The sequence below is a fragment of the Zalophus californianus genome, chromosome X (genome assembly GCF_009762305.2).
Source record: "Zalophus californianus isolate mZalCal1 chromosome X, mZalCal1.pri.v2, whole genome shotgun sequence".
In the NCBI taxonomy this organism is placed as follows: Eukaryota; Metazoa; Chordata; class Mammalia; order Carnivora; family Otariidae; genus Zalophus; species Zalophus californianus.
Genome location: NC_045612.1, coordinates 1291693 through 1317872, shown reverse-complemented (window position 1 = coordinate 1317872; position 26180 = coordinate 1291693). Strand labels below are relative to the sequence as shown.

The following is a 26180-nucleotide window of genomic DNA, read 5'->3' as shown; positions in this document are numbered from 1 at the left end:
TCCGGGAGACTCCTCATGGCTGCGTGGCCAGTGAGCGCTCCTTCGCGAAACATTGCGCCGTAGAGTGACATGTAACCCCGTCGCACCTGCACAAACCCGTTGTGCCTCAGCTCGACCCCCGCCCCACCCCCCACGCCTGTCCAAGACCTCGTGTGAGGCCACCAGACTCGTGGCCTGTTGCCCGCCCCGTCTCTTCCTCGGGTTCAATGTCCCCACGACATGCGGCTCGACGTCCTTTTGCCGCGATTCGTGGATGGGAGATGGGAGAGAGCCCACGAGGGACACCGGGCCGCCCCCCGCCCCCATCACCGGTACAGGTGGGGAACCCAAAGTGGCCTTCAGAGGGGGCGACCCCTGAGATGAGCGGATCAGATCTGCGTCTTGGAAAGATCACTAAGTGGCTCCTGTGGGAGGGCAAGCCTGCCAGCGGGCAGAGCCGCGCGGAGGCGAGGAGAGATGTGGTCGCCCCCGGAACTCAAGTAGTGGCCGTGGAAAACGGGAGTCATGTCCTAGGGGCGAAACCAGAATGCAAAGCGGAAATCACTTAGTAAACTACGGTATAGATAGATGCACAGAAAGCCTGAAACAATACCCCCAAGTGTAAATACCCATCATCTCCGTGTGGTGGCATTGTGGGGGATTTCGAGTTCCTTTGGGGTTTTTCTTCCCCGCCAAAAGGCCGAGAGTGATCTTACATGACATTTCTTTCTTTTCATTTTCTCTTTTATTTTTATTTTTGTTTAAAGATTTTATTTATTTATTTGAGAGAGAGAGAGAGACAGCGAGAGAGGGAACACAAGCAGAAGGAGAGGGAGAAGCAGGCTCCCCGCTGATCAGGGAGCCCGATGTGGGGCTCGATCCCAGAACCCTGGGATCATGACCTGAGCCGGAGGCAGACGCTTAACGACTGAGCCACCCAGGCGCCCTCTTTTATTTTTTTTAAGTAGTCTCTACACCCGACGTGGGGCAAAAAACTCATGTCCCCCAGACCAAGAGTCCGGTGCCCGGCCGGGCACCCCCATAAATCAAAAAGGTGTTTTTAATGTGACATGAGATTCCACTGTGGAATGTTGTGTTAGTTTTCTGTGTTCCTCCTTTGGTAATCATAGGGAATGACATAAAACTGAACTATATCATCAAATCCTGCAGGATCTCCCCTCAAAACAGACCCTGTCAGACCACGTCCCTCCCTCTCCATTGCTAGTCCCAAGTGGAAGCCACCATCTGTCCAACTCCTTCAACAGCTTCCTGACTGGTTTTCTACTATACTTGCTCCTCTACAGCCTGTTCTCCACACAACAGAATTACCTCTTAATTTTTAAAAATAAGTCACATCACATTGCATCCCTGTTTAAAATCCTAAAATGATTTTCCATTGCCCTTGGAATCGTATCTAAACTCCTTGACGTAGCTTATAAAAACTCTGTGTGGGGGCGCCTGGGTGGCTCAATTGGTTAGGCGGCCAACTCTCGGTTTCAGCTCAGGTCATGATCTCAGGGCCATGAGATCTAGCACAGCATTGGGCTCCATGCTCAGCAGGAAGTCTGCTTGAGATTCTCTGATTGTCTCTCTCTCTCTCTGCCCCTCCCCCCTCTCAAAAATGAATAAATAAATCTTCAAAAAACCTCAACTCTGTGTGACCTGAGCTCCCAGCTCATCCATCCATACCCTCACCTGTCTGCTCCTGCATTCTCTGTATAGCCTGTGGGGCCTTCTCTTTGTTCCTGACCGAGGGTGGCCTGCCCCTACCCCTTTGCATTTATTTTTCTATTTGGAAGACTGTCCACAAACCTTCCCATGGTTGGCTCCTCCTTGTCATTAGGATCTTGGCTCCAGTGTCACCTTTGAAGGGCCTTCTGGGTCACCAATCGAACATACTCTTCCCAGGCACCATTCATCACATTTGCCCATTTCAGTCTACTGCATGGCATTTATCATAATCCGAAATGACAATCTTGTTTTCTTTACTTTTATATCGTTCGTAAATCTCTCTGGTACCTTTTTTTTTTTTTTTTTTTTTTTAGTTCTGTGCAGTTTCTTTTTAAAGATTTATTTATTTATTTTAGAGAGGCCATGAGCAGGGGGAGGCGCAGAGGGAGAGAGAGAGAAGCAGACTCCCTACTGAGCAGGGAGCCCAACACGGGGCTGGATGTCGAGACACTGAGATCATGATTGGAGCGGAAATGAAGAATATCGAGTCAGATGCTTGACTGACTGAGCCACCCAGGCACTCCCATCAGTGCAGTTTCTGGAGTACAAGGTTTGCTGCTTGTTTAATGAAAGAGAGTATTAAGTACAAAAGTCATCACTGTCTGGACCCAGCAATCCCACATATAGGCAGTTAATTCACAAATATGGAACAACATATGCACAAAATCACTCTCTGTAAGATAATTGGTCCTAGAAAACTACTGGACACCATATACATGCCCATCAGCAGGGAACTGGTGAAATCAACTATGGTACATTCATACAATAGTCCTGAGCAGCAGTAAAAAAAAGGAAAATCCCTAGTGAAAAATGAAATGATTTCCAGGATATATTGTTGTGGGAAAAAAAAAGCAAAGTGCAAAGGACACACACACACACACTCTCTCTCACAGACACACATGCTTATTAGAAAAAAAAAAAAGGAAGGAGAAACCTGAAACTGAAAATAGTCACCTACCGGGAGGTGAGATGGTGTGGGATTTCTTGGATCATACCATTTTGTGTCGTTTTGACTTTGAACAAAAAGTACATTTGGGAAATTAAAAAAAATCAAATGTAAAACCAAAAACAAATGAAAACAAACAAAACAAATGAGCCTAACTGCATATCCAAATTATAACAAAGCCACACAGAGAAAATAATTCAGGTGACTTTTTTTTTTTTAAAGATTTTATTTATTTATTTGAGGGAGAGAGAGAATGAGAGAGAGCGAGAGAGAGAGAGAGCACAACAGGGGGGAGCGGGAGAGGGAGAAGCGGGCTCCCCGCCGAGCAGGGAGCCCGATGCGGGACTCAATCCCAGGACCCTGGGATCATGGCCTGAGCCGAAGGCAGATGCTTAACCGACTGAGCCACCCAGGGGCCCCTAGGTGACTTTTAAATCACTTTTCTGCTTGTATATCCCTGCACAGGATATATTCTAAGGACAAAAGAACTGACCTTATTCTTAGTATGTTTGCTCTCAGCAATGGTAATGATGAGATTACAGTGAAGCCATTTTGGGTGTACTTCAAGATAGACTACCCGGTGGATCAAATGAATAAATATATTGATGTTGTCAGGAACCAGAATTCTCACTGTTGCATGAGGGAAGGTGGGAAAGAACTGTGATGTTGGATTGGAATTGAGGACTGCAGTATGAACTTAAATAATACGTTTTCCTGGTTTTGTGTGGTAGAAGAGCCTAGAAGCAATGACATTCCAGTAGCAATGAACACACCTTACAACCAAACCTCGGTTTCTCAATACCATTCTCCGCTAAAAGGAGCCAGAGCTTCTTGGAGAAATGGCTGCTTCTAGAGCTGGGGCAGGAAAAAAATACAAGATAAGCCTGGAGCACTTTGTAGTGCCAAAAAGTAAGTAAGTGCTTGAAACACAAAAGGATGAGGCATGGCCAAGGGACACGGGAGCCAAGCAGAAAGAACCACAGCTAGAACAATGTGATCATCTGAAAGGATATTAAACCTTTCGGAGAGGAGTATGACTGGGAAGGGAGCACCAAGGGTGGTGCTGGAGTGCTGGCAATGTACTAGATTTTGATATTGAGGGGACAGACACATGGGTGTATTTAGTTTAAGAATCCATTGAGCTGTACATTGATGAATAATGCATGTTACTGTATGCATGCTATAGTCCAATAAAAATTACCCCCCAAAACAATATTCTTGGATTCTAAGTCATTGAATAAGAAAACCCCGATGCATCTACCATGATAATCAAGAAAAGAGAGCAGGGAAAAAGGAAAGCTCTTTCAAGAGAAATGCTGCCAACTGATAATTGTAGACAGCAAGCAAGTATCAGCAAACCACCATTGTGAAGCTATCAGTGCAATTCATTCAGGCAAGGATCCTACTTGTAAGGTAAAACCAGCAGACAGAGGTTGTCGGGGAATAAGATAGTCACATGGTCGCAAGGTATTACCCCAGACTACTTGTGCTTTAGGAAAGGAAGATGCAACTTTGTGAGGCATGTCAGACATGACCTTGACCATGTGACCAAACTGAGCCTCCCCAACAGTGGGACAGCCTGACCCCAATGCCTCTTGAAGCTGTTGGAGCAGGGAGGGGAAAGGACATAGCAACTTCTCAAAGCACTTAAGCTGAATCTAATGAGGAAGGTATCAGGAAAATCTAGACTCTGGAACATTCTACAAGGCAAGTGCTCTGGATTCTTTCAAAAATACTGTTGCTTGGGACGCCTGGGTGGCTCAGTGAGTGACGCGTCTGCCTTCGGCTCAGGTCACAATCCCAGGGTCCTGGGGTCCTGGGATGGAGTCCCACATCCGGCTCCCTGCTCAGCGGGGAGCCTGCTTCTCCCTCTGCCTGCAGCTCCCCCTGCTTGTGCGCTCTCTCTCTCTCAACAAGTAAATAAATAAAAAAAATATTGTTGCCTGATTGCCTATGGAGAAGGGAGAGTTTTGAGAGACACAGGTGGCCTCCTGCTTCCTGTTGTTAAAAGTCTGGCTGAGTGCTATTGCCATTCACTGAGGCAGGCTGCGAAGAAAATGTGCTCGCTGAGGGGCTGCTGAAGTGCCACGAGGGAAGGAGCTGTGTCTTCCAGTGCTGGCGTTGCCAGCATTTGGGACATGGTGGGTGCTCAGTGAATGTGTCCTGAAGGAATGAATGAGCTATCTGCAGGAGGGCCAGGAGCTGTCTCAGTCGCTCTAGAGATGTGGCCTGGAGCTCAGGAAAGAGGGCCAGGAGCGAAGCACAGAAATGGGAATGAAGGTGGACAAGCTCCCTTGGGAAGTGATAGAGAGAGGAGTGGTCTGGGGACAGGGCCCTGGAGCTCCCCACATTACGAGGTAGAGTTTGTTGGGGGAAAGAACCAGCAAAGGAGCTAGAGAAGGAGTGAACACCTGAGAGGGGCATGCAGACAGGGTGGTTCCCCAGGAGCCCTGGAGGTGGGCAAGGGTGGTTGTCTCTCCTGCAGGCTTTTCAGGGCCCCGAGGTCTGGAGCTGGCTACCGCTGTCATATCTGCTCCGGGGAGAGCCTGGCCCGGCTAAGCTGCACCCCTGTTGAACCTATCAGAGTTGGCAAGGCCCAGTTTTAGCCAGGCCTGTGCAGGAGGCCTGAAGGTGCCAGCAAATTGTGGGGAACAGCCTAGTTGCTTGGCTACCTCCAACTCAATGAGCCCCACCCCAAAGCAAATGCTGCTTTCCTGGGTCTGCCCCTCCTCCTGTGCGCCCTTGGGAAATGGCACCACAAGCATCTCATTCTAGGTTCCAGACCATTTCTGTCTGAGAGGCCCCTTCAGCTGGGCCCTTCACTCATCCTGTTGTCTCCTGGTATCATTGCAATTAATAGCAGGGCCCGTACGGTGCACTGTGCCCCCAGGGGTAGGGGCTGTCCCGAGGCCCCTCCCCAAGGGGGCAGGCAGTGGGCCTCAGGAATCCACAGTGGCCAGGGCACAAAGGGTAGCAGGTGGGTCAGTACCCCCCTCCCGGGTGGACACTTGGTTCAGAGGGATACAGTGCTGGCCTTAAGCATTGCGACCCCTGTTGAAGAATCACAGCATTCAGAGCCTGCAGGTGTACACGGGGCCACGCCTAGACTCTAGGGGCAAAGGCAGGGTGCAGCCTATGGTCTCCTCCCCTGACAGCACAGGCCCCTTCCCCCTGGGCCTCCCACTCCCAGCCCTGCAGCATCCTTTCCCCTCCTGTCTTCCCTCCTTTGCCTGCCCATCCCTGCCCAGCCACAGCTACACACTTGTGCACAGACAAGCTTCCAGAATGTGGGGTCCCCAGTCACTGTCACCACCTTCTTCCCTCCCCACCGTGCAGCCACTTCTTGCTCCCCAACATCACCAATGACTTTTTGTTATTAATGCCTCTTGGCAGTACCAGACTACACCCCGCTTTCTGGAAGGGTGTTCTTGGCTTCTCATACTGACCTTTCCCTGTGGCTTACTGTCAGGAAGCTCCTTGGCCTTTACCATGTCTCCAGTTGGTAAAATGCCTCAAGGCCCAATCCTCTCTTCTCTTTTCATGCTACATTCTCTGGGAAGCCACGTCATCTGTCCTCAGAGACCCTAGGACATCCTATCCACACCTAACTCCTGATCGTCATTGTAGAAGGCTGCACAGGGCTCTGGAACTGGACTGGGCCGGGGTCCCAGTCAACTCCTCCATCAGGGTCCCACCATACACCCTGAAGATCTCATTCCTGCCTCTATGTCCATCCTGATCCCCCGGCTGAGTTCCTGACCCCCACGTCCAAGTGTCCAGTGGATGGTTCCTAATCACCAGAGGGTTCTTGTCACTCCTGAGCCAGGAGGGCACGGGCACAAGGGACTCAACGACCATCTCTAGGGTCCGGTTGAAATACACATATCTCTGTCACTCCCCTGCAGTGAACAGTTGCTGCTTGGGGCCACCATTTAGCCCTGGCTTTTGTAGCGAATCCCCCTCTCCCTCCCGCCCACGGGTATCCAGGGGGCTAGCCTCCCACCACCCACCCCAGCGCTGGCCAAAATGATTGGAGCATGACCTGATTCTGACTAATACAAGCACAGCGTTTATTTGCTGGGGGCATCAGAGGAAGAAGATACACTACAGGGTGAGAAGGTGCTCCTTGCTGGCTGTGAACAAGATTCAGTGGAAACTGCAAGCAGCCATCTTTTGCTCCCGAGGCAACGGCCTGGGATGGAGCAGACACTTCAGGGTGCAGAGGGGAGGTAGGAAGAAACTGGGTATTTGGTGAAATTGTCCATCTGCTGCCAATACCCCTGGACTTCTCTGTTTGGTAAACCAATGTTTCCTTTATTGTTTAAACCAATTTCTTCCATGGTTAAACCAATTATTGGAAACCCAAAGCAGCCTGGCTAATATAGTTCCTTTTGGGTAAGAGTCAGTCTCACGTTCACCTTTAGTGGGATTCAAAATTTCAACAAAAATTTCCTGACTCAAAATAAAATGAGAGCTCTGGTAAGTATCACATGAGCTGCCAGACCACACCAGCTTCTTAGCGGGCCCTGCTGTTTGATATTCCCAGCTCTTGGGCGGAGCCAGGGACTTTCTTCTGCTCTTCAAAGCCTTCGCCCATTGGGCCTCTGTCTTCCCAGCCTGGGGACCCAGCATTCACCCCATGGGGCCCAGGCAGGAGGGCAGCTTCCTTCTAGCCTTGACAGCCCGAGGTATCCTCTGCCAAGCAGCAGGTGCCTAGTGACCTCTAGTGCCCATACACCAGGCAAGGTGGGAGGGTCAGCGCCACCAGCCCGGGTTTCTACCCCCTCCCCGGCACTCTGAGGGTTCCTCTTAGGCAGTGAGGCGTGTGCAGAGTGAAAGGCCCTGTATCCGTGCGGCAGGGGAAGGGTCCATTTCCACATTGTGGGTGAACGCAGGGTGTGGGAGCCTGGCCAAGGCTGAGTGACCTCAAGTCAATCACCTGTCATCCCTCAGAGATGAGAAATGCTCACGTCCAGGGGGAGACAAGCAGAGGGAGTACCCAAAGAGCTGTGACGTGAAGGGCCAGGACATCGCATCTCTGGGCCGTGCTTGGCCATTGCTCGGTTTTTGGCCTGTTTATGGAGTACAGGGGGAGGGCTGCAGACCTCTCACCCCGGGGCTGGGTAAGGATGAAGGAAAAGGAGCTTTCAAGAGTGGCCCCCATTGTGCAGAGTTAACAACTAGGGACCGACGTGGCACAGGGACTTGCCTGAGGTCATACCGCAGAGGTCCCCAACTCCCTGACCTGCTTTTCCTTGTCGAGTGCTCACTGGCTGCAGCGGCTGAGGGGGCCCCGGGGCTCTCTGTCACTTGGCCTCCTGCCAATGTCCCGAACCTGTTCTGAGGTCAGGTGACAGGGCTGGGCAGCAGGGGCCAGCTGCTTCCCCTTTCAGGCCTGAGGAAGAGTTTCTAGAGGGTTTATTCTCAGTGGGCTAAACATGATAGGCCAAAGCCCAACCCTTGGAACCCGTCCAAACAGCCCCTTTGTTCCTTTGCACCCTGAGGCATTTCTAGAAGCTGGCTGCACTCAGACGCTGGCTCCCCCACTTTACTGCTAGGTGCCTCGTTGTCTTACCTTTTGTGTGAGGTGTGGGAGCAAACCCATGTCAAGTGCTGTGAGCTGTGCCTGGCACCTAGCGAGAACCAGGTATGGGCACCCAGGTACCTGCCGGCGGTGATGATGGTGATGATGATGATGATGATTATGAGCCAAATTGCAACAGGAGAACACATTTAATGCTACATGCAGCTTGTGGCCTGGCCGGGCTCCTCCCCACACTCTGAGAATCCTATTTGGAGAACCCCTTCTCCATAGCTTCAGTCACTTCGGGGTGCAGAAAGCGGTTAGCCAAGCGTTCGATGTCATCCAGCGTCAGGCGGTTCAGGGACCTCTCATAATCCTGAGGAGAGAAGGCCAGAAGGATTCAGGGGGTGCCGGTTGGGGGGTACCCTATGACCGAGGCAGGGGATGGGCACAGCTGGGCAGGGAGTGGATGTCCTGGGCCGCCCTTCTCACCCTCTGTAGTTGATCCAGGACTCTGCTGGCATCTGCAGCACTGAAGTGGTGGGCCAGGACTTTGGAGATCAGCTGCCAGGCTGGTGTGGACGGTGGTGGGACCTCGGCCAGTCTCCGGGCGCTGCTTTCTTCCAGTAACACCTTCTCCAGAGGTTTGACCACTAGGTTGAGCTTGGAATTGGGCCCAACGCTGTAATCGGAGAGTCTTTTCCCATCTGCCAAAGAGAGATTGATGGAGTCGTTACCCACGGCGAAGCTCTGCAGCATCTGTCTGAGGAGGGTTCAGTCACCTCCCTGAGGGTAGAATGGCCAGCACCCCATCCATCACACTCCTTCCCGGGCTCGGCCTAGACACCCCGTCCCCTGAATTCCTGCGGGGCTCCCTGGGCGTCTCCTCTTCCCGGGTACCTGCCAGGGCCTTGCCCTTGAACAGCAGCCGCTGCTGGCGCACGGGGACGTTGAGCTTCTCAGAAACCAGATGTTTCAGCGTGGACACCGGCTCGTCCTCCGACACCTGGCCGGGCCGAGGGTACGAGGCAGGGGTTGAGTCCGCGGCTCCCGTCGAGGGAGGCTCTCCCGGCCTCCCCATCCCCGCCCTCGGCCCGGCCCATCCCCGCGCCCAGGGGGTGGTGAGTGCGCGAGCCGGCACGGTGACTGGGGCCCGGTGACGCTACCTGCAGGCTGCACTCGCGGCCCTGAAGCGCTTTCACTGTCAGCTGCATGGCGGCCGCGGCGGCGTCCACTGCGGCGGGCGCGCACCCCAACGGCCCCCCGCTACGCGCCGCCGCCCCGGGCGCGCGCCGGAACCGCCCGCCGCCACCGGAAGCAGCGCGAGGGGCGCGGCCCGGCCCCGCCCCCTTCCCGCCCCGCCCCGCGCGGCCCGGCTCGGCCCACCCCTGTCGGCCCGGGAGGAGTCACCTTGGAGTCCCGCCTCGTGAACGCACAGGGACCGCGCGGACTGACAAATTTCCCTACGGCGACGGTGCCTGGAAGTCCGCCACGAGAGGGAGGAGGAGCGAGTTGGGCCAGGTTGGCTTCCTGTGGGAGCTGGGGCTTGGGGAGGGGGTTGGGAGGGCCAGGAGTATGGTTGCCCCCAGCGGACTGGTGGGGCAAGTCGTGCAAACCCCGATTCTCGCTCAGGAGTCCACGTAATGGCCCCAGTGCCCCACTGCCCGAGGGCCTTCTGCCTCCTCTCTTCTGGCCTGGCTGCAGAAAATCAACTGAGCTTGAGAGCTGGCTGGGGAGCCCGGCCTCTGCCCTCATCCTCTCACGCTCATTCTCGAACAGTAAGGGACCGCGTCTAACAGACAGGGGATGCATGGGGAAGGAGGGTTGAGGGAGTCTGTGCAGAGGTCACCATCGTCACACAAGCCAGTCCTCCAACCTGGCCCACATCTACCCAGCCACACCCTTCCTACCCCCCACCCCCCACCCCCAGACCCCTAAGGGCAAAGACTGGAAGGCACCCAAGCTTGCTTCTCTCTTTTATTGAAATATATCTTCTGAACAGTGCCCACCTACCTAACTCAGCATGGCCTCTTTGGCACTGAAAGCTGGAGAATAAAAAACCAGTAAAAAAAATAAGCCTGGATTTTTTTTCTGAGTGCATAGTGCATGAGAGCTGAAGGCCTTTGGTACACAAGAACTGTGGGTACAGTGGGTGGAGGGTGGGGGGCGAAGGGTGGTGAAAGCTTGACCCAGGGGCCTCAGGGGACTGGGCACAGGTTGCTATAGATGAAGTGGCCAATGACCAAGGCCAGCATTTCTGAGGTGCCACTTAGTGCTACAATGAAGGGGGCCTGGGAGGCGTAGTTTGCTTGAAGGCGACGGAGGGACAATTGCAGCATGGCCAAGGCCAGCACGCTGTTCTGTACCCCTACCTCAATGCTGACCGTCCGCCGCTGGGCCACTGGCAGCTTCAGGCATGTGGCCAGGCAATAGCCCACCAGGAGGCCAACCAGGGGCACTGTGAGGCCCACCAGCACGATGGGCAGCCTGACGCCTGCCAGGATGAAGACCCCCATGCGGTAGGCCAGGAAGAGGCCACCCAGGAGAAGCACAAAGCTGAAGGGCTTGATGACCTGCAGCAGCAACTGGGAGAACTTGGGGAGCTTGGACTTGATCACCACGCCTGCTGCTATGGGGATGGCGATGAACAGCAGGGTCCCCAGGATCTTGGAGATGGGCACGTGGAGTGTTTCATGGATGCTGAGCAGGCGGCTGTAGATGGCTGAGGACAATGGCAGGAAACCGGTGGCAGCCACTGTTGAGATGAAAGTCATGGAAATGGCCAGGGTGACGTCCCCTCCAAGGAGGAGGCTGAAGAGGTAGCTACCCCCGCCGCCAGGCGACGAGCAGGTGATGATGAGGCCTAGAGCCAGGGCCTTGGGCAGCATGAAGACCTTGGCCATCAGGAAAGCATAGAAGGGCATGACCAGGAACTGGCCTAGGAGGCCCAGCAGCATGGGCTGGGGGCTCTGCAGGAGCCCCTTCAGAACCTCGAGTTCTACTTTGCACCCAAATGAACACTTGTTGACAAAGATAAGAGGCAAGAGCAAGTAGAGTATTGGGTTCTCCGAGAAGTGGATGAAGTCGGTGCCAAGGGTGGTGGGGGTGTCTTCAGCAGGTGAGACCTTGATGCGGAAATCTCTCCGTTCCTCAATTAGCATGGGCGGGGCCTCGTGGGGGTCCAGGAGCTGGATGTGGAGTGGGGCCAGCCCAGGCAGGCCCGAGTGGATGCTCACCACAAAGCCGCCCCCACCACCCCAGGTTATGGCACTCACATTCTTGATGGTCAGCACCTCTGTGTCCAAGGAGGTGACCCTCAGCATGGGGCCAGGCCCTGTCCTGTTGCCCTGGCCTGGGTACTGGCTCGAGATTACAATGATGCCCTCGCTCTCTTCTGGGAATTCAAATTCCATCACAGAGCCATCCCCAATGCTCAAGTATTGGCCCCCTGTCAGTGGCACAGTATGGCCCAGAGGTGTGCTGAGGTTGGCACTGGCTATTCCCCGGGCTCCCAAAGGCAGGCTGACAAGTAGCAAGAAAGCCCTGAACATGCCTAGGGGGCGAGGGCAACCTCCCCCACCTCCCAGTCCAGGCCACCACTGGGAGTTGCCCCTGCCCCTCCTAAACACCATGGCTCCTCCCAGAGGACCGTGTGCCCAGGCCCTCTGTGGCTTAGGAGAGCAGCCCCACTGGTGCCGTCGGGTTGTCTGGAGAAGGGCCCATGGGCCGGGCCTGGCCCTGTGCTGTGTTCTTTGATGGCAGAGCTCTTCCTGAGGACAGAAGGGACAGAGAAAGGTGGCTGGTAAGGGTGAGCAGCTGTGAGTCCAGGAGCAAGGGAATCTGGAAGCCCACTACGGGGAGACCCAGCAGAGCCCCTAGCACCAAACCCAGGAACAGAAAGGCAATGCCTAGTGCTGGCCCTTGAGTGCCATTTGGCTGTCCCCTTCCCCAGCATACCTGCCTCAAGCTTCCCATCCCTCACCCAGAGGGGCCATCTACAGAGAGGAGTTGCCTTTCAGACTGCTGCTACCTGCTGCTTTCCCTGGCCTTTTCTAGCACAGTGAACACGCAGAAAGGTCCTGATACCAAGGGATTTGGGAGAGCCACTCCCAACCCTGTCACCACCAGCCTGTTCCCCACGGGCTTCGGCTGACAGAGACACAGAGGGGCCACAGGGACACCGCACCCAGGATGAAATCTCTGAAAGGCTGCATGGGGATGGCAAGGAGACCAGCCTGCTGAGAGGTGGGTGCTGAAACACTGGCTTGGGCCACATGTGAGAGGCCATCAGGGTGTTTGAGCATCGTCGGCCAGGCAGAAAGCAGCCGGTAAAGTAGTGTGTGCGGTGAGTGGGTAACCATCTGGCCGAAGGCCTCAGGGGCTGACATCTACCACGACATGCAGTTGTGAATGGTGCTGCTGTGGCTACCTGGTCTCCCCTACCTGCCGACAGTGGTGAGATGGGGGTCCTGGGGTAGACAGCAGGTCCTCTCTCCCCAAGGAAACTGCTAGAAGGGGAAGCAGGAGGGGGTCAGATAGGACCACTGTGTTGGCCAGGTGCTTTTCTTCCTCCTGTCAGAGCTCCCACTCCTCTGGCAGTCCCCAGAATTTGAGCTCCTAGAAGCACTGTGTCACGTCTGAGAGGCTCTGTCTGGAGTCCAGGGGCTCCTTATCATGCCCACATGAGGCCCTACCAAAGCCTAGACCTTCCAGTGGGACTGTAAGTGTTTTTGGGTGGGGGGAGGGTGCCTCAGGATGAAAGGTCTGTCTGCTTCCACTTCTCAATCTGGGCAGTCGGCATCACCTGCTGGAACTGGGGCAACCAGGGCAGGGACACAGTGGTTTGGCCTCACTACTCTTGGTTGCCTCACAGTGCCTCGCTGCAGTGCCCCAGTCCTGGAAGAGACCCTTGCCCCTCCGTATCTATCAGTCTTTGGCACTGTTTCCCCTTATCTGAGACTGGGGAGCTGGGGAAGGGCAGGGTAAGCAAAAAGCTCATCCCTGGGAAAGTTCCCCCACCCCTGCATGCCATGGCCTCTGCTGGCTTGGAGTTTGGGTCACTTACCCTGGAGGCCTTGGTCCAGCTTTGCATCCCACCGCGGAAGAGGGAGGCAGGAAAACCAGAGGAAGTATGAGAAGCAAAGCGGAGGGGAGTCACAGGGAAAAGACGACAGCACCCGGGACTGAAGCCACTGGGGTGGTGTGAACCAGTTCAGAAGGGAGAGGAGGCTAAGGGCCATCCACCCTGTCCTTCCAGTACGGCTGGCGGCTTTGAGTCACTGCAAGAGGGTTCCGGCCCAGAACCCACACCATTTCTGCTTGAGGGACTGGAAGAGTTTGAGCAGATGCACCCCAAGGCAGGGGAGGGAACCCTGGGCCGACCGCTTTCTCCACACCGGCCGTGTGTGTTCGGTGTTAGGACAGCTGGCATTGCCGACCCGGGGCTCCTCCCTACCCGGGAGTCCGGAAGTTGCCGGGTTGGGCACAGAGCGCGAGCGCGAACCGAGGAGGGAGCTGCGCCCCGCCGCCGCCGCCGCCGCGCTCGCGCTGCCGTCCTGCAGTCGGCAGGCGGGTGAGCCGCCCGGGCGGTCCCCGGATCGCGCCAGTGGCCCTCACGCCACTCCCAGGCCCTGCGGCCGCGCCCGTCCCTGGCCGGGGCCGGGGGCCGCCTTCCGCCCGCCCTTTCCGGCCCAAAGCTCTCACCTGCCGCCGAGGCCCGGGAGCTCGGCGCCGGGCCCAGCGCCTGCCCGGCCGGCGGACGCCTGCGAGCTGGGCCCGCTGGGGGCCCCGCCTCGCCCCGCCGAGGCTCCGCCCCCCCCCCCCCCCCCCCCCCGCGGCGGCGGCCGGCTGCCTCACCTCTGGCGACCCGGGCCGGTTCCGAGCGGATGTGACGTATCTGGGAGCGACGAGTTGGCGCGCGCGCACGGACCCGGACGCCTTCCGGGTCGTGCTTGGCCCACACGGGCTTCCTCTCGGGTCGCTGGTCCGAGTGTGTTCTGTAGTTGGCGACCGGGCGACAGGCTCCGGGTAGGAGCCCTGGTCATGCCCACTCTGCGGCCTCTCGGGGGCAGTGGAACACAGGCTTAGCCGGAAGCAGGGCTCGGCCGCCCCGGGGGGCTGCTGGTGGTGGTGGGAGTCCAGAAGTCAGGCTGCGCCTAGTTCCACCTTCCCTCGTTCAAGCAACGACCGAGTGTCTACTTCCAAACTGTGGGACATCAGTGGGCTTGTCCGCCTTTCAAAACTATTTGGCGCCACTAGCAGGGTCTGAAGGCTTCACGGAAAAGGAATGCAAACAGATGGCCTAAGTTGGGCAAAGAGGTGGTGAGGGTGTAGAAAGGACATGGAGAGACAATAAGCAAGTGCTGAGGCTAAGGGGATTTGCATGTTCGGAAAGGCTGCTGGGCAACTGCAATCAGTCCGCCAGTGGGACAGTGGCTACCCCCTGCTCTGGGAAAACTGGTCACAGCTGTGATGGAGGCTAGGGGTCCTGAGTCACAGGTACTGGCCCACAGGAGGTGCTGAAGACACATCGCTGAGAATGTCCACAAAACAAATCAGCATCTGTATTTTATTTTTTCAGGCACATAATGACTTTAATAATAAAACTATTAGTATAAACTTAAATACATTTTACTTATTTAAAGATTGTGTTTCATAAACTTCAGATGGGTAGCATATGTGATATGTAAACAGATAAACACGTGGTGGGGGGTATGCTCAAGAGGGTTTGATTTATGTCAGCGATCAAAAACATTCAGAGGCCCTAGCTCCAGGCTGTTCTTGAGCCTCAGAGGACCAGCAAGGCGTAAGCCGTTTGTGTGTGTGTGCTCTGTGTCTCAGAACATCCCCCATACTATCCCTCTCAGATGAGGGTGAGGGGGTCCTGACGGAAGCAGCCTGGCACAGGTGAGAGGCCAGCGTTGGGCACAATGCTGCAACGAAGAGGCAGTTTGCGAAAGGGCAGTGGGGGTGGGGCTGAGGACCGGGTATTACCGGCCAGATGGAGAAGGGGAATGGCTCAGCCAGAAGAGCTGGGGAAGGACAACCTAAAAGACTTGTCCTCCCTGGAGGGAATCTGTGTTTTAATAATCCAACTAAATGGGAATTGGTGCCTGGGCTCAGGGGGGAGTAAATGGAGTTGGGAGGCTGCTCCCCATTACTGTCAATCACTTCAGCCCTCCCTGAAAAGCCAGAGTGGGCTGGTGGGGTGTCTGGCATATGAGGCAATGGGGAGGCCTCTACAGGACAAAAGGACGGCTACTTAAAGGCAAGAGAATGTTTGTAGTTGGTTTAGGGGACTAATAATTTGCCCCAGGAGAGGAGGAAAGGGCATCTACAAATCAATCAAAGATACCTAGTTCCAAAAGGTAAGTCATCTGGACTGAGAGAACATATAGAACAGACGATAGTGACAGCCAAACCATAAATGCAGTTCAGATGGGAGACCGGCCGCTGTACTGTGTAATAGGGGCACAGTGGCGACCCTGGGAGGTATGCTTTCTTCCTGGTCTCCGGGCAGCTGTCTTCAGGAATACTATGTGATAAATAAGCACGCATGGAAGACATGTTCTCTACAAGCACAAGTATGGCATGCATTTGGTATTTACAGGGAGGCGGTGGCAACTCTCATTTTTGCCTGCCCAGCATCGGGTAACAGCACCTCAGTTTTCTTTGTGGGAGCTGTCCCTCCTCCACGCTTGGTACACAAGGTCCGGGTGTGGGTCACTCCGACACTGGCTTCTGTGGTGGGCACATGCCTAGGTGCAGCCAGGTGGAGCCAGACAGACTGACACAAGGATAAGCCCATAATCTGATCTGGACCAATGAGAGCCGGTTCCCAGGGATTTGTACTACAAGTACTGGGACGGTGGGAGCTTTTTAGCTGGGATTGCTAAACTGTATGTGGGGGGGACAGCACGTTTGAAAATGAAGCAAATACAGAGAAAAGTAGAGCCAAGAAATGGAGGGAGCTCATGTCCTAATAACGTAATAGGGGCTAGAATCACCTGTGGGCGTTGGGGTCCAATATGGGAACACTAAGTGCCCCAGCCCTGTCATCACTTATTTTTGCTTATGTCAGTTTGAGTTGGGATCCTGGCACTTATAACAAAGATGACCTAAGTGCTGAAGGGTAGGTGGGGGGAGGGGCACCGCCCTGGTGCCCGGGGGGGGAGGAGGACTGAAGGATAAACCTTGACCTCCACTTTGGAAATTCGGGCAGGCTGTGCTCCATACCATCATCAGCTTCCTAGCCTGGGTTGGGCCAAGTGGAGAATAAAGGGGCTTGCTGTTTCCATCTGTGTGATTCAGGCGACTCCCAGTGAGGACACAGCCCCCTGAGGAGTAAGGGACCATCACTGGGGCTCACTCCTACCTTCCCAGATGTAACCCAGTCCAGGGTAGGCCCTTGGGGGATGTTTGGGGAAGGTCAGGCAATTACAGCAGTTGTACGAGAGGCACAGTGGGGCCCACATGCCTCCCAGCCTCAAGTGTGGACTTTCAGTGACGTTCTGTTTCACTTGGGAACACGCTGCCAACGCTTGCGGAGCCCCACGTACCCGGCTTCTAACCTCCCGGCTCCAGTGGAATTCTCCTGAACTCACCAGGGACTTTTCGCTCTCCTGTAAATGGGGATGATAGTCGTTTCTCACTAGGGCTGTCATGAGGCCCATGCAGGTAGTTATGTGTATAACCGGAGTGCCAGTGGAGGAACTAAGGTGCCATGTGCTGTGAGGGGTGCAGATGGAACACTGGCCACATGGTGATCAATGTGGCAGCCCAGTGGATACACAGGGTTCCGTGATACTGTTCTCCTTCAGGGGACGTCTGAAATTTTCTATAATAAGAGGCTGAAAAGTGAATACTTGTATGATACTACAGTTGTAGATACATGTCATTACCCATTTGTCAAACCCACAGTCTGTAGAACACCAAGAGGGAACCCTAATGCCCACTCGGGTTTGGGTGATGACGACATGTCAGCGTAGGTTGGGGATGTGGGAACTCTCTGTACTTTCTGCTCAACTTTGCTGCGAACCTAAAACTGTTCTAAGAAAGAAAGTCTATAAATAATGAATGCACATAAAGCACTTGGCTCAGGGTCAGGCTGCGAGTGGACTTCTATGATCGGCATGCGGGCCCCCCTTGCGTCTCCACTTCCCTGACCTTTGAGGTCCTGGCATCCCAACTGCAGCCTCTCCTCCTGGGCGGTCCCGGGGCCTCTCGCTCCTCTTCTGCCTGCTCCTTAAATACTTTCCTTTCTTGATACTCTGTTCACATTCTGTTGGCAATGAATTCCCAGGAGGTGAGGGCTCGGGAAGCCCGTCTCCACAGCAGGACTCATGAAGTCCTTCGCCCCTGCCTCAGCCCCCTCAAGGTCGCCTGGCTGGCTCCTGGGTTCCCCAAATCTAGGAAGTTCAAACTGCCTTTTCTCCTTTTGCTGACCTCAGACCGCTTTTTTGCCCCTCGATGTGCCATTCCCACAATCCTCCTTATAGTTTCTTGCTGGTTCTCACTTAATGCTCATTGAAGGGAAACAGAACTGCCATCTTCAAGAAATGCCAAATAGCTCACATGACTTGGGCTTCGAAGCCCTGATCTCAAAGGCATCCAAAGTCAAGTGCTGCAGGTAGACACCCTAGCTCTTGAGGGAGGCTGTGGGGAGTGAGGAGGCACCTGGCTGCTTTTAATCCTCATCCCTGTCTCTATCGGCCTTGGAGGTGTCTGAGAGAGTTGGTGGGTTTCCCGCATCCCCAGAGGGCAGAATCCTCTCTCCTGGGCAGGGCTATGGGAACGCCAGTTGGGGAGCTGCCTGTCAGCGGCAGGAGCCCTGAAAACAAAGGCTGCAGGAACAGGTCCCTCCCAGCAAGGACAGCGCCACCCGACAGCCCACTGAATGCACTTGATTCCATTGGGGGCCACTAATTTATTAAGAGGTCATCTAGAAGGTGGGCCCCCTGACAAACTGCAGGAGCCATCTGCTGCGCTAAGGATGGTGATCAGGCGCCCCTTTAGCGTCCCTGCCAGCCTGGCTTCAAGGAGGCCCCTTCCTGCAGAGAGCAAGGCAGGAGGCGGCCAGCAGCCTGAAGCGGCCACCAGGTGTGGCTCACTGGAAGGACTCACGCTGGAAACAGGATGAGCCCAAAGAGCAGCGAGTGGCTCTGGGGTGGAGAGCTTCTGGAAGATGCCCAGCCCCTGCAGAGCTGCTACCACATTTGTGCAGCGAGGGGGCAGGCACACCCCGGGCCCTTGTAGCTGCAGGTGCTTGGGGATCAGGTTGGGGCTCCCCAGGGGAGGCAGCTTTAGAAAAAGGAGGTGGGTACCTGACTTCCCCTGTCAAAGTGAGCCGGGGCTGGCCCCCTGCAGCCCCCACCACCAGTCACACTTGGGCCCCGGTCACTGCCTTGGAGCCCCGACGTGTTGGGGCAAGAGAGCGTTCCCGGCTGGGCGTGGGGTCAGGCCTCAGCCCTGCACTGGCGCCACCGCCTTCTCCCAGCCAGGCACATGCAGCCTCCCTCAGCCTGGTCCTTGTGCTCGGCCGGCTAGCTGGCCGTGGTCCTCCTCGGGATGCAGCCTTCCATCTCCAGCGCCTCAGGCCAGCCTTCATACTTATTGGTGTGCTTACTGTTCTTCACGTGCTGTGGGGTTTGGGGAGCAGGAAGTCATGGCCTCAGCCCTCAGGCATAAGGGACAGACAGAGCTTTCAGTCCCCTTGTGCTGGTGTCAACCAACCGTGCACGCTCAGGGCACTCACCCCCCCACCCCCCGATTTTCTCATCTACAAAATGGCAATAGCTGCACAGGCCTGCTTCCCTCCCAGGTGGAGTGTGGGGGAGCCAACTGCTCTGCATGTGTGTGGGCCTGGCACACACGGGGAAGGTAAGGAGGGAACATGACGTACGTTCCCGCCCTCACCTGGCCCGTAGGAAGCTGCTGGAAGCTTCAGGAAGAACAAAGCCAGAGGGCGCATTTCTTCTCGGGGTGCTCAGTTGCTCTTTTGGGGCAGCCAGAGCTTTCCAGAAACCACTGAACAGCCTATTTGCCTTGTCCTGCTGTGTGTGTGTGGGGGGGGGGGGGGCAGGACTGGGGGGCACTGTGGCTTTCACCAGGCTAGGAGCCTCCCACAGATGAGGATGGTGCCTGGGGCTTCGCAGCCCCTCACGTGGGGCTTGACATGTGTGGCTCTGGAGGAGCAGTCGACCAGAGGGCAGCAGGGGCTGGTGGGAGCAGGGAGTGCAGTGTGAACCAGGGCACTGGGTCGCGGCAGGATGGAACCGGCCTGAGCATCTTGAAGATGTTTGGGAGAAAGATTTCTTAATTGGGAGTCTTGCCGTTGTGAAAGCTTTGCCATTTAAAGACCCTGGAGGGATCAAAGTTACTGGCCTTCCCCATGCGGACGGCGAGGGGTGTGGAACTACCCTGGGTAGGGGTGCTGGTGCTGGAGCAGAATTCAGGGAAGCCTGGGGCATGGACTGAAGGCACACTGGCGGGACGGAGGCAGAAGGGGTGGGCAGACTGCTCTGGGCTCTCCACCTGTACCTGCTCAAAGGGGCTCTTGTTCTGCACGCCCTTGGCCCCCACAAACACCCAGCTGTCCCGAAAGGCCAGATCCTTCACGTTCTTGCTGCCCAGATCGCTGAAAAGCTTCCTGGTCTCTTCATTCATCCTGCCACACAGAAGGAAGAGATATAAGCGGTCGCCGTGGGAGGGGGAGGCTGAGGCTGGCCTCGGCAGTCACTTACTTGGTGGCCGGGTCGTCGTAGGATGCCACAAATACCAGGGTGCCTTCATGCAGTGGCCGAATAAACTTCAGCAGGTCGTTGACATCTGGGGTGACAGGTCCCATGAAACATGGAGCATCAGGCACCACGGAGTGCCCATTCCCCACCGACCCCTGTTCTCCAAACAAGGAAACTCAAGTAGGGATCAGGCCAGGGACACGCCCACCAAGGGTCGCCAAGTAAGTGAAGGGACAAACTGGTGTAAGAAGCCAGGGCCACCCCTATGACCATACCCCTGCCTTTTCCAAACCCAAGGAAGTGCTCAAGAAGCTGCAGTGAATGGACAGAGGGTGGCACTTCAGGGGAAAGATGCCCAGTCATTTTGCTGCACATGGTGACCACTCACCTCCTGCCCACATGTCGAAGGCCCGGGCCTCGATGAGCTCACCACTGACCCCTGGGTTGAGAGGGAGGGAGGGGGTCCTGCTGGGCGAGCCGCCAGGGCAACTCCACCCTACCACCTCAGCCCCCCTAGACAAGGCTAAGGACATGGCACTGGCCACTGGGTGCAGACCTTCTGGAAGCTTTTCAAACATTCCCTCATATTCACGCCCACTGTGCCCCCTTGTTCAGACAGCTGCAGCCCATCCAAGGCTGTGGAGGTTCTGTCTGCCGTCTGAGGCTCTCCAGGGGCTTCCCTTCCTAGGAAATCCCCTCCAACTTCCTGGAAACTTCTGGTTCTTCACTGCTACTGTGCTTTTGTTTATTGGGTCACTTCTGTGGAAAGTTCAGCTTGCACAGACCCCTTCCCAGGCTTCCCTGGGAATTCGCAGAGGGAAGGGAAGGGGAGGGGAGGCGAGGGCCAAGGCCAATATCCAGACGCCTCCTCATGGGGAGGGCACAGGGAAGGAGGGTGGCAGGTCATGACATGGCTTCTCCGATCTCAACTCTGACCCCACATCATAGGGACTCACCATTCACCAGGGCAATGTTCAGTCCACGGCCCACGTTGTCCTTGACGCTGCTCATGAGCCTAGCGGGGTGGGGGTGGCAGAGCCCTCAGATGGCACATTTGTTCCACTTCCCGTCACAGATCCAGCTTCCAGTCTCCTGTGCCCCACCGCCCCGCCACCGTCCACCCCAAGGAGCTCACATTTTATCTTCGAGGCAGATCTTTGGTCCGATGACATTGGCAGCCCCGCTGACCATGCGGAAGGCCAGGTGCTCCTCAGGACATGGCTGGGGCAGGCCGCATTTGTACTTCCTGGCTCGTGGCTCTGAGCAGGGACAGCAGGAGTGACCCACAGGCCTGGCCCTGGGGTCACCTGAGATCTGAGAGGGGAGGGTCAGGACCAGCCCACAGGGAGGCATGAGTGGCCACAGAACAGGGGACCAATAGGGGGTGTGGAGAGGACATGGCTCAGGCCAAGGCCAGGGACGCTTCCGCAGGCACTCTGCGTCCTACTGGGGCTGGCCTCAGGGCAAGGCGACAGGGACCTCGGGGAGGCTTTTCTGCCCCCCGGTGGGAGAAGAGAAAAGATGTAGGAGGGCTGGCCTTGACTGCGGCCCTGCCAGGAACAGAGCACAGGTGGGGAAGGAGGGAGCAGCGGGGAGGGTAACTGCAGAAAAGTGGTGACTCCCTCGGGCAGAGGTGGCAGGACAGAAGCGGGGCAGCCTCCGTTACAGGCCAAACTGTGACCCACAAAAGATGTGCTGAAGTCCTAACTCCCGGCACCTTCGAATATGGCCCTATTTGAAAACAGGCTCATGAAGACATGATTTGTTAAAATGAGCTCATTGCGGAGGAGGGTGGCCCTAAGTCCAAGGACAAGTGCCCTTATAAGACACAGAAGAGAAGACAGATACAGAACGTTCCTGAGAGAAGAAACGTCTGTCATTTAATCCATCCAGTTTGTGGTATCTTACTGCAGCTGCCCCGGGGAAACGGATACAGATTTTGATAGCAGGAGGCAGGGGATGGGGTGCAGCTATTACGAGTCCCCCACAAAGTGGAAACGGCCTCGGAACTGGGTAATGAAGGGAGGCGGTACAATTCTGAGGTGCAGCTACACAAGGCCTGGATTGCCCCACGGGGGTGTTAGGAGAAAGAAGGACGTCAGAGAGGCGCTCCTGGTGGGAGCCCAGAGGGAAGGGCGCGGAGGGAGAGCACATGGGGCCCGAAGCGCTGCCGCCGATGGGCGCCTTAGAGGCGCTTCTGACATCGTCTCGGGTGGAAATGGGGAACATGGTACTGGACACTGGAGCAAAGGGGGTCCTCGTCACAAAGTGGCAAAGAACTTGGCCAAAACTGGTTCTAATGTTTTGTGGCGAGTAGAACTTGTAAAACACTGAGCTGGGCTACTCAGCTGAGGAGATCTCCAAACACGGCGTTTGAGAGCACAGCCTGGTTTCTCCTTGTTGCTCACAGTAAGATGTGAGGAGAGAAAGAGAAGTTGAAAACGGAATTGTTAAGTACAAAGGAACCAGAATGTGAAAATTTGGAAAATACTCAGTCTAATCATATTGCAACATATGAGAAAGCAGGCTCTGGATAGAACACCAGGGCTGTGGTTAGAGAACCATTTACTGAAGAGCTGAGGCATGTGACTTGTGGTTCCACTCAATCCTGTCAGCAGAAGCCAGGAATCGAGATCTGCGGGGCCCTCCTGTCTCCTACCTCAGAGTCTCATGAATTCCACGAGACACCAACAAGGTTTTTGAGAATTTTATACCAGCAGAAACACTTGCCATCCTGGGCTGAAAGGGACAGAAAAAAGACAGAAGGAAGTAAGGATGGCTCTGAGGGCCGAGATGGCACAGGCCCAGAGGGCAGGACTGCCCCCGCCAGAGGGTGTCCCCCACCCGTTCCGGTGGGGCCAGAGGACAGAGCACTTGGCCACAGAGGATTCTTCTCAGGCCTTGAATCCTGATGGCATTTCCTTCCAGTTTCTCCCTTTTGAAATGGGAACGTCTAGTCTATGCCTGTCTCACCAGTGTATTCTGGAAGCAGGTAACTGGTTTTCTAGGCTCACAGCATGTAAGCAGCTCCAGCAGGCTGTGAAGGCTAGTTTGGGGAGGGATGGATGGAGAACAGAGACCCCGGAGGACGTGAGGCAGGCGGTGCTAGGAGGGCTGGGTACGGGGGAGGGGCGGGGAGGTGACAGGAGCCTTACCTGCGGTCACTGAGTTCTCTGGGCCTGTGGGTACAGAGTTGTTTGTGTTAGGGTGGAGGCCTCCAGGGGCCGGCAGCAGGGCATCCTGGCCCTATACCATGAACTCAAGGTGGAGGGTCAGTCAGGCTCAGGGGCCAGGAGCTAAGCCAGATGCAAGCCCCCTGCTCTGGGAAAAGGATAAATTACAACTGTAAACAGTACTTGGGGGAAGGGTACAAGGTATAGAGTGCCCTCCCCATCCCAGAGGCCAGGACAGAGCCTGCAGGGAGCAGCTGGGATGTTGGCTCCAAAGTTCAGCGGAATCCCCCTGCCCCTCACTGACTCCGCTGACTCCAACAGGCCACAGAGTTCTAATCAGCAGGGACTGGAGTTCCCAGCTGAAGCAATTGGGTGGTAGGGGGAGGACCGTGCTGGGCGCCAGGAGACAACCCGAGGGCAGCTAGAGGCGGCCTGCCAGGAAGAGACCGAGACCCCAGGCTGCCCCCATCCCACCCTGAGCCTCTGCCCACAGGCCCAGAGTGGCCCCCAGAGCAGCTTCGACAGCAGAGCGAAGCAGCGTCCCACACTTACTGGTGAAGAGTTGCTGGATGCGAGGAAAGCCACTGCCAGGCCCACCCAGGAGGATGCTGACCACGATCCAGGTAAGGCCCACGGTGACAACCAGGGCCACAATGCGGAGGGGGCCTGGAGGCAGGACAGACAGGGGCAAGGCCACCTTGGTTGCCAGTGAGCTCCCGAATGACCCTGGGGCCTCTCAGGACTGAATCTCCCTGCCACTTGGGAAGAAGTGAGCAGAGGACGGGAAGGTGGGGACCTGCTGCCATCTGCCAGGCCTGAGAGGGGGACTTGAGCTCCTGGTAGGTGGAAGGGGGACCCTGATTCCAGGGCTTTCGGCTTGGTTCTCTGTGGCACGTGGGGAGGAGCCTAGCAGACCTTACTGCTCAAGAGGCTCCAAGCTTCCCTCAGGAGCCCCCTAACTTTCTGCCTCTGAAGCTACCAACATATTTATGTCCCTCTTTTTCTCCTGTCACGATGGAGGAAAGGGTCCGGCCTCCTTCTGAAGAGCAGTTCCTGCAGCTGTTGTGAGCTGGACCCCGAGCTCTCCTCTCAATGACTGTCACCCTCTCTCACTCTCCTCGACCTACAACACCTCCCGTTGTAAGAAAGCGCAGGAGAGGCCCTCCTTCAAATCACATCCAGCCACTGACTTCTCCCCCCTCCCTTCGTCTTCCCCAGTCTCACCGTCCACTCTCTTCCGACCTACTCCAGTGTGGCCTTATGTCCATCACCCCACCGAAACAGCCTGTGGCCAAGGCCATGGATCACCTTCTTGGAGTCAACTCCCTGGGTCACTCGTTGGCCCCAATCTTCCTGACCTCTCAGTTGGCTGCCCGGTCCTCCTGCTGGAAACACTTCTCCAGTGGCTTCTGTGACAGCACATCCTAACCCCATCTGGATGCTCCTCATCCTCCCTACTTAAGATTGTCCTCCTCTACTCTCCCCTGAAACGCTGGACGTGCCCAGCTTCTGTCCCAGGCTGCGTTCTCTGCGCACAGTATACTCCCCTCACAGGTGCCCTCCTCAACTCCCGGCCTCGAATTAACCCACAGAGCAGTTGAGTATTTTTTGCTTCAGCCCTCGCTGATCTTCAGGTCACACCCTCCCAGCCAGTTCCTCACCAGCCAGCTCTACTGCGATACACTTACAAGGCTGCAACCTTTAGCGGTTCTGAACTCCAATTCTTGAGTTCTGCTCGCCACCGCCCACCCTCATCTATTCCTCCCCCAGCCAAGCCATCTATCTCAGTTGTCAGGCCGAGGGCAGGTTGAGCACCGGTTCTTAGCCAGCCCCACCGCCACTCGGGTCAGTTTCTACTCTAAGACCACGCCTCACCGCTACTGCACCCCGCCCCCTTCTCCACCAAGCCGCCATGCTCCCTGGAGCGGCCTCTCCCACAACTCGTTTTTTCAGACAGCGGCCAGTTATCCGAGTTGGGAGAAATCGACTACCCTGATCCTCCTTTCACAGCTCTTGAACTCCTGGAAGGTGAAAGGATTTACTCAAGGTCACAGAATGAGTGTTTGTGCGGTGCCCTCCGTTTCCAAAACCACACTCAGTGGTCTACTCGGGCCCCTCCAGACAGACCTCCGGACACCTGGGCCTCCAGTCCGGTCCCCTTTCCAACTGCCTCCCGTTCACTGTGGAAGCCACCCACCTGCCAACCTCATGTCCACTTCTCCCGCTGGGTTGGGGCCGCCGGCAGGTGCACTGTTTGGGGACCGTGCGCTCTGGGGGCAATAAAGCAGAAGAGCAGGTTTGGGTGGGACTCAAGGATGAGCCTGGGCTTGGCCCCTGTTGCTAGGAGGACGCGATCGGTGCACCGGGTTGTTCGTCCAACCAGCTGGTCAGGCTTCTCGCGCATGCGGAGAGAAGCCCTGCCAGGGCAGGAGGGTCCTCCGGAACTCGTCGGCTCACGATCGCGCCCACGGGAGCCACTGGGGCCAAAGGTGGTTCTCCCGGACACGGGCCTCCTCCGTTGGAGGCCCTGAGCTCAGGCCGCCCCACTCCGCCCCAAGGCTGGGGGCGGGCGACACGGGCTAGGCTGGTGGAGGCTTGCCTGGCCGTGGGGGAGATGCGAGCTGGGTTGGGGGCACAGCCTGGTCAGGCCGGCCGCCCGGCTCCGCTCCGCGAGGGGAGTCAAGGAAGGTGCGCAGCTCTGCCCGACAGGCCCGGCAATGGCGGCCCGGGGCGGAGCCACGGCCCGCAGGCACCACCCCCGCCGTCCGCTCGCCCAGCCGCCGGGCAGTCAAAGGAGAGGCGGCTGTGGAGTCCCCGCCCCCGGCTCCGCGCACCCCCGCCCACAGGCCCGCCTCCACCATGCGTCCTGGGCGCCGGGTGGGAGGGGCCCGCGCCGGTCCCACCTCTGAGTGCGCCACGGCAGGGCCGCCCGGCCGCCGCAGGGGAGGAGCCGTGTGGCCTCCGCGCGGACCCACGTCGGCTACGCAGCACCAGTCTCCCCTCAGGCTCCTCCTCCAAGGCGGGAGATGCCAGCCTTCCTAGGCTTCGAGGGTTGGGGTTGAGCTCGTGGCCTGCAGTCGGATTCCTGA

The 26180-nt window shown here is 56.4% G+C and overlaps 4 protein-coding genes across 10 annotated transcripts in view; 1 reads left to right on the top strand and 3 right to left on the bottom strand.

The window, feature by feature from the left end:
- PLXNA3 (plexin A3) overlaps nt 1-26180 on the top strand; it is a 217448-nt gene that overhangs the window by 24309 nt on the left and 166959 nt on the right. The window lies entirely within an intron of this gene.
- Nucleotides 6703-9489, bottom strand: UBL4A (ubiquitin like 4A). The gene is made up of 4 exons (XM_027607851.1): nt 9347-9489; nt 9081-9186; nt 8673-8887; nt 6703-8556 (listed from the first exon to the last, which is right to left on the bottom strand). Exons 1-4 carry the CDS (start codon nt 9392-9394, stop codon nt 8446-8448), a joined length of 480 nt encoding a protein of 159 aa, XP_027463652.1. The 5' UTR covers nt 9395-9489; the 3' UTR covers nt 6703-8445.
- Nucleotides 10145-14180, bottom strand: SLC10A3 (solute carrier family 10 member 3). 5 transcript variants are annotated; one of them, XM_027607832.1, is made up of 3 exons: nt 13246-13870; nt 12624-12688; nt 10145-11950 (listed from the first exon to the last, which is right to left on the bottom strand). In XM_027607832.1, exons 1-3 carry the CDS (start codon nt 13418-13420, stop codon nt 10379-10381), a joined length of 1812 nt encoding a protein of 603 aa, XP_027463633.1. In that variant the 5' UTR covers nt 13421-13870; the 3' UTR covers nt 10145-10378. The 5 variants fall into 5 exon arrangements, with proteins under 5 accessions (XP_027463633.1, XP_027463635.1, XP_027463638.1 ...); XM_027607834.1 differs by having other exon boundaries at nt 12624-12685; XM_027607837.1 differs by lacking the exons at nt 12624-12688; nt 13246-13870 and adding an exon at nt 14037-14180.
- FAM3A (FAM3 metabolism regulating signaling molecule A) lies at nt 18093-25886 on the bottom strand. 2 transcript variants are annotated; one of them, XM_027607845.1, is made up of 10 exons: nt 25691-25886; nt 25289-25361; nt 23644-23757; nt 23074-23097; nt 21054-21177; nt 20875-20933; nt 20307-20357; nt 19922-20006; nt 19719-19845; nt 18093-18817 (listed from the first exon to the last, which is right to left on the bottom strand). In XM_027607845.1, the coding sequence occupies exons 2-10, from the start codon at nt 25299-25301 to the stop codon at nt 18722-18724; spliced, it is 693 nt and encodes a 230-aa protein (XP_027463646.1). In that variant the 5' UTR covers nt 25302-25361; nt 25691-25886; the 3' UTR covers nt 18093-18721. The 2 variants fall into 2 exon arrangements, with proteins under 2 accessions (XP_027463646.1, XP_027463645.1); XM_027607844.1 differs by having other exon boundaries at nt 25289-25885.

Bases quoted from the DNA above. Each gene is read 5' to 3' on its own strand.
- UBL4A (XM_027607851.1), bottom strand. From the start codon at position 9,394: ATGCAGCTGACAGTGAAAGCGCTTCAGGGCCGCGAGTGCAGCCTGCAG. The intron at 9,187-9,346 runs GTAGCGTCACCG...CGGCCCGGCCAG, and splicing joins GCCGCGAGTGCAGCCTGCAG to GTGTCGGAGGACGAGCCGGT. The intron at 8,557-8,672 runs GTGAGAAGGGCG...TTCTCTCCTCAG, and splicing joins TCCTGGATCAACTACAGAGG to GATTATGAGAGGTCCCTGAA.
- SLC10A3 (XM_027607832.1), bottom strand. From the start codon at position 13,420: ATGGCCCTTAGCCTCCTCTCCCTTCTGAACTGGTTCACACCACCCCAG. The intron at 12,689-13,245 runs GTAAGTGACCCA...TTCCCCTTCTAG, and splicing joins GCTGGACCAAGGCCTCCAGG to CAGTTTCCTTGGGGAGAGAG. The intron at 11,951-12,623 runs GTAGGGGAGACC...TTCTGTCCTCAG, and splicing joins CATCTCACCACTGTCGGCAG to GAAGAGCTCTGCCATCAAAG.
- FAM3A (XM_027607845.1), bottom strand. The intron at 20,934-21,053 runs GTGAGCTCCTTG...CCACCCCGCTAG, and splicing joins ATCTGCCTCGAAGATAAAAT to GCTCATGAGCAGCGTCAAGG. The intron at 20,358-20,874 runs GTGAGTCCCTAT...CTCTCAACCCAG, and splicing joins GAACATTGCCCTGGTGAATG to GGGTCAGTGGTGAGCTCATC.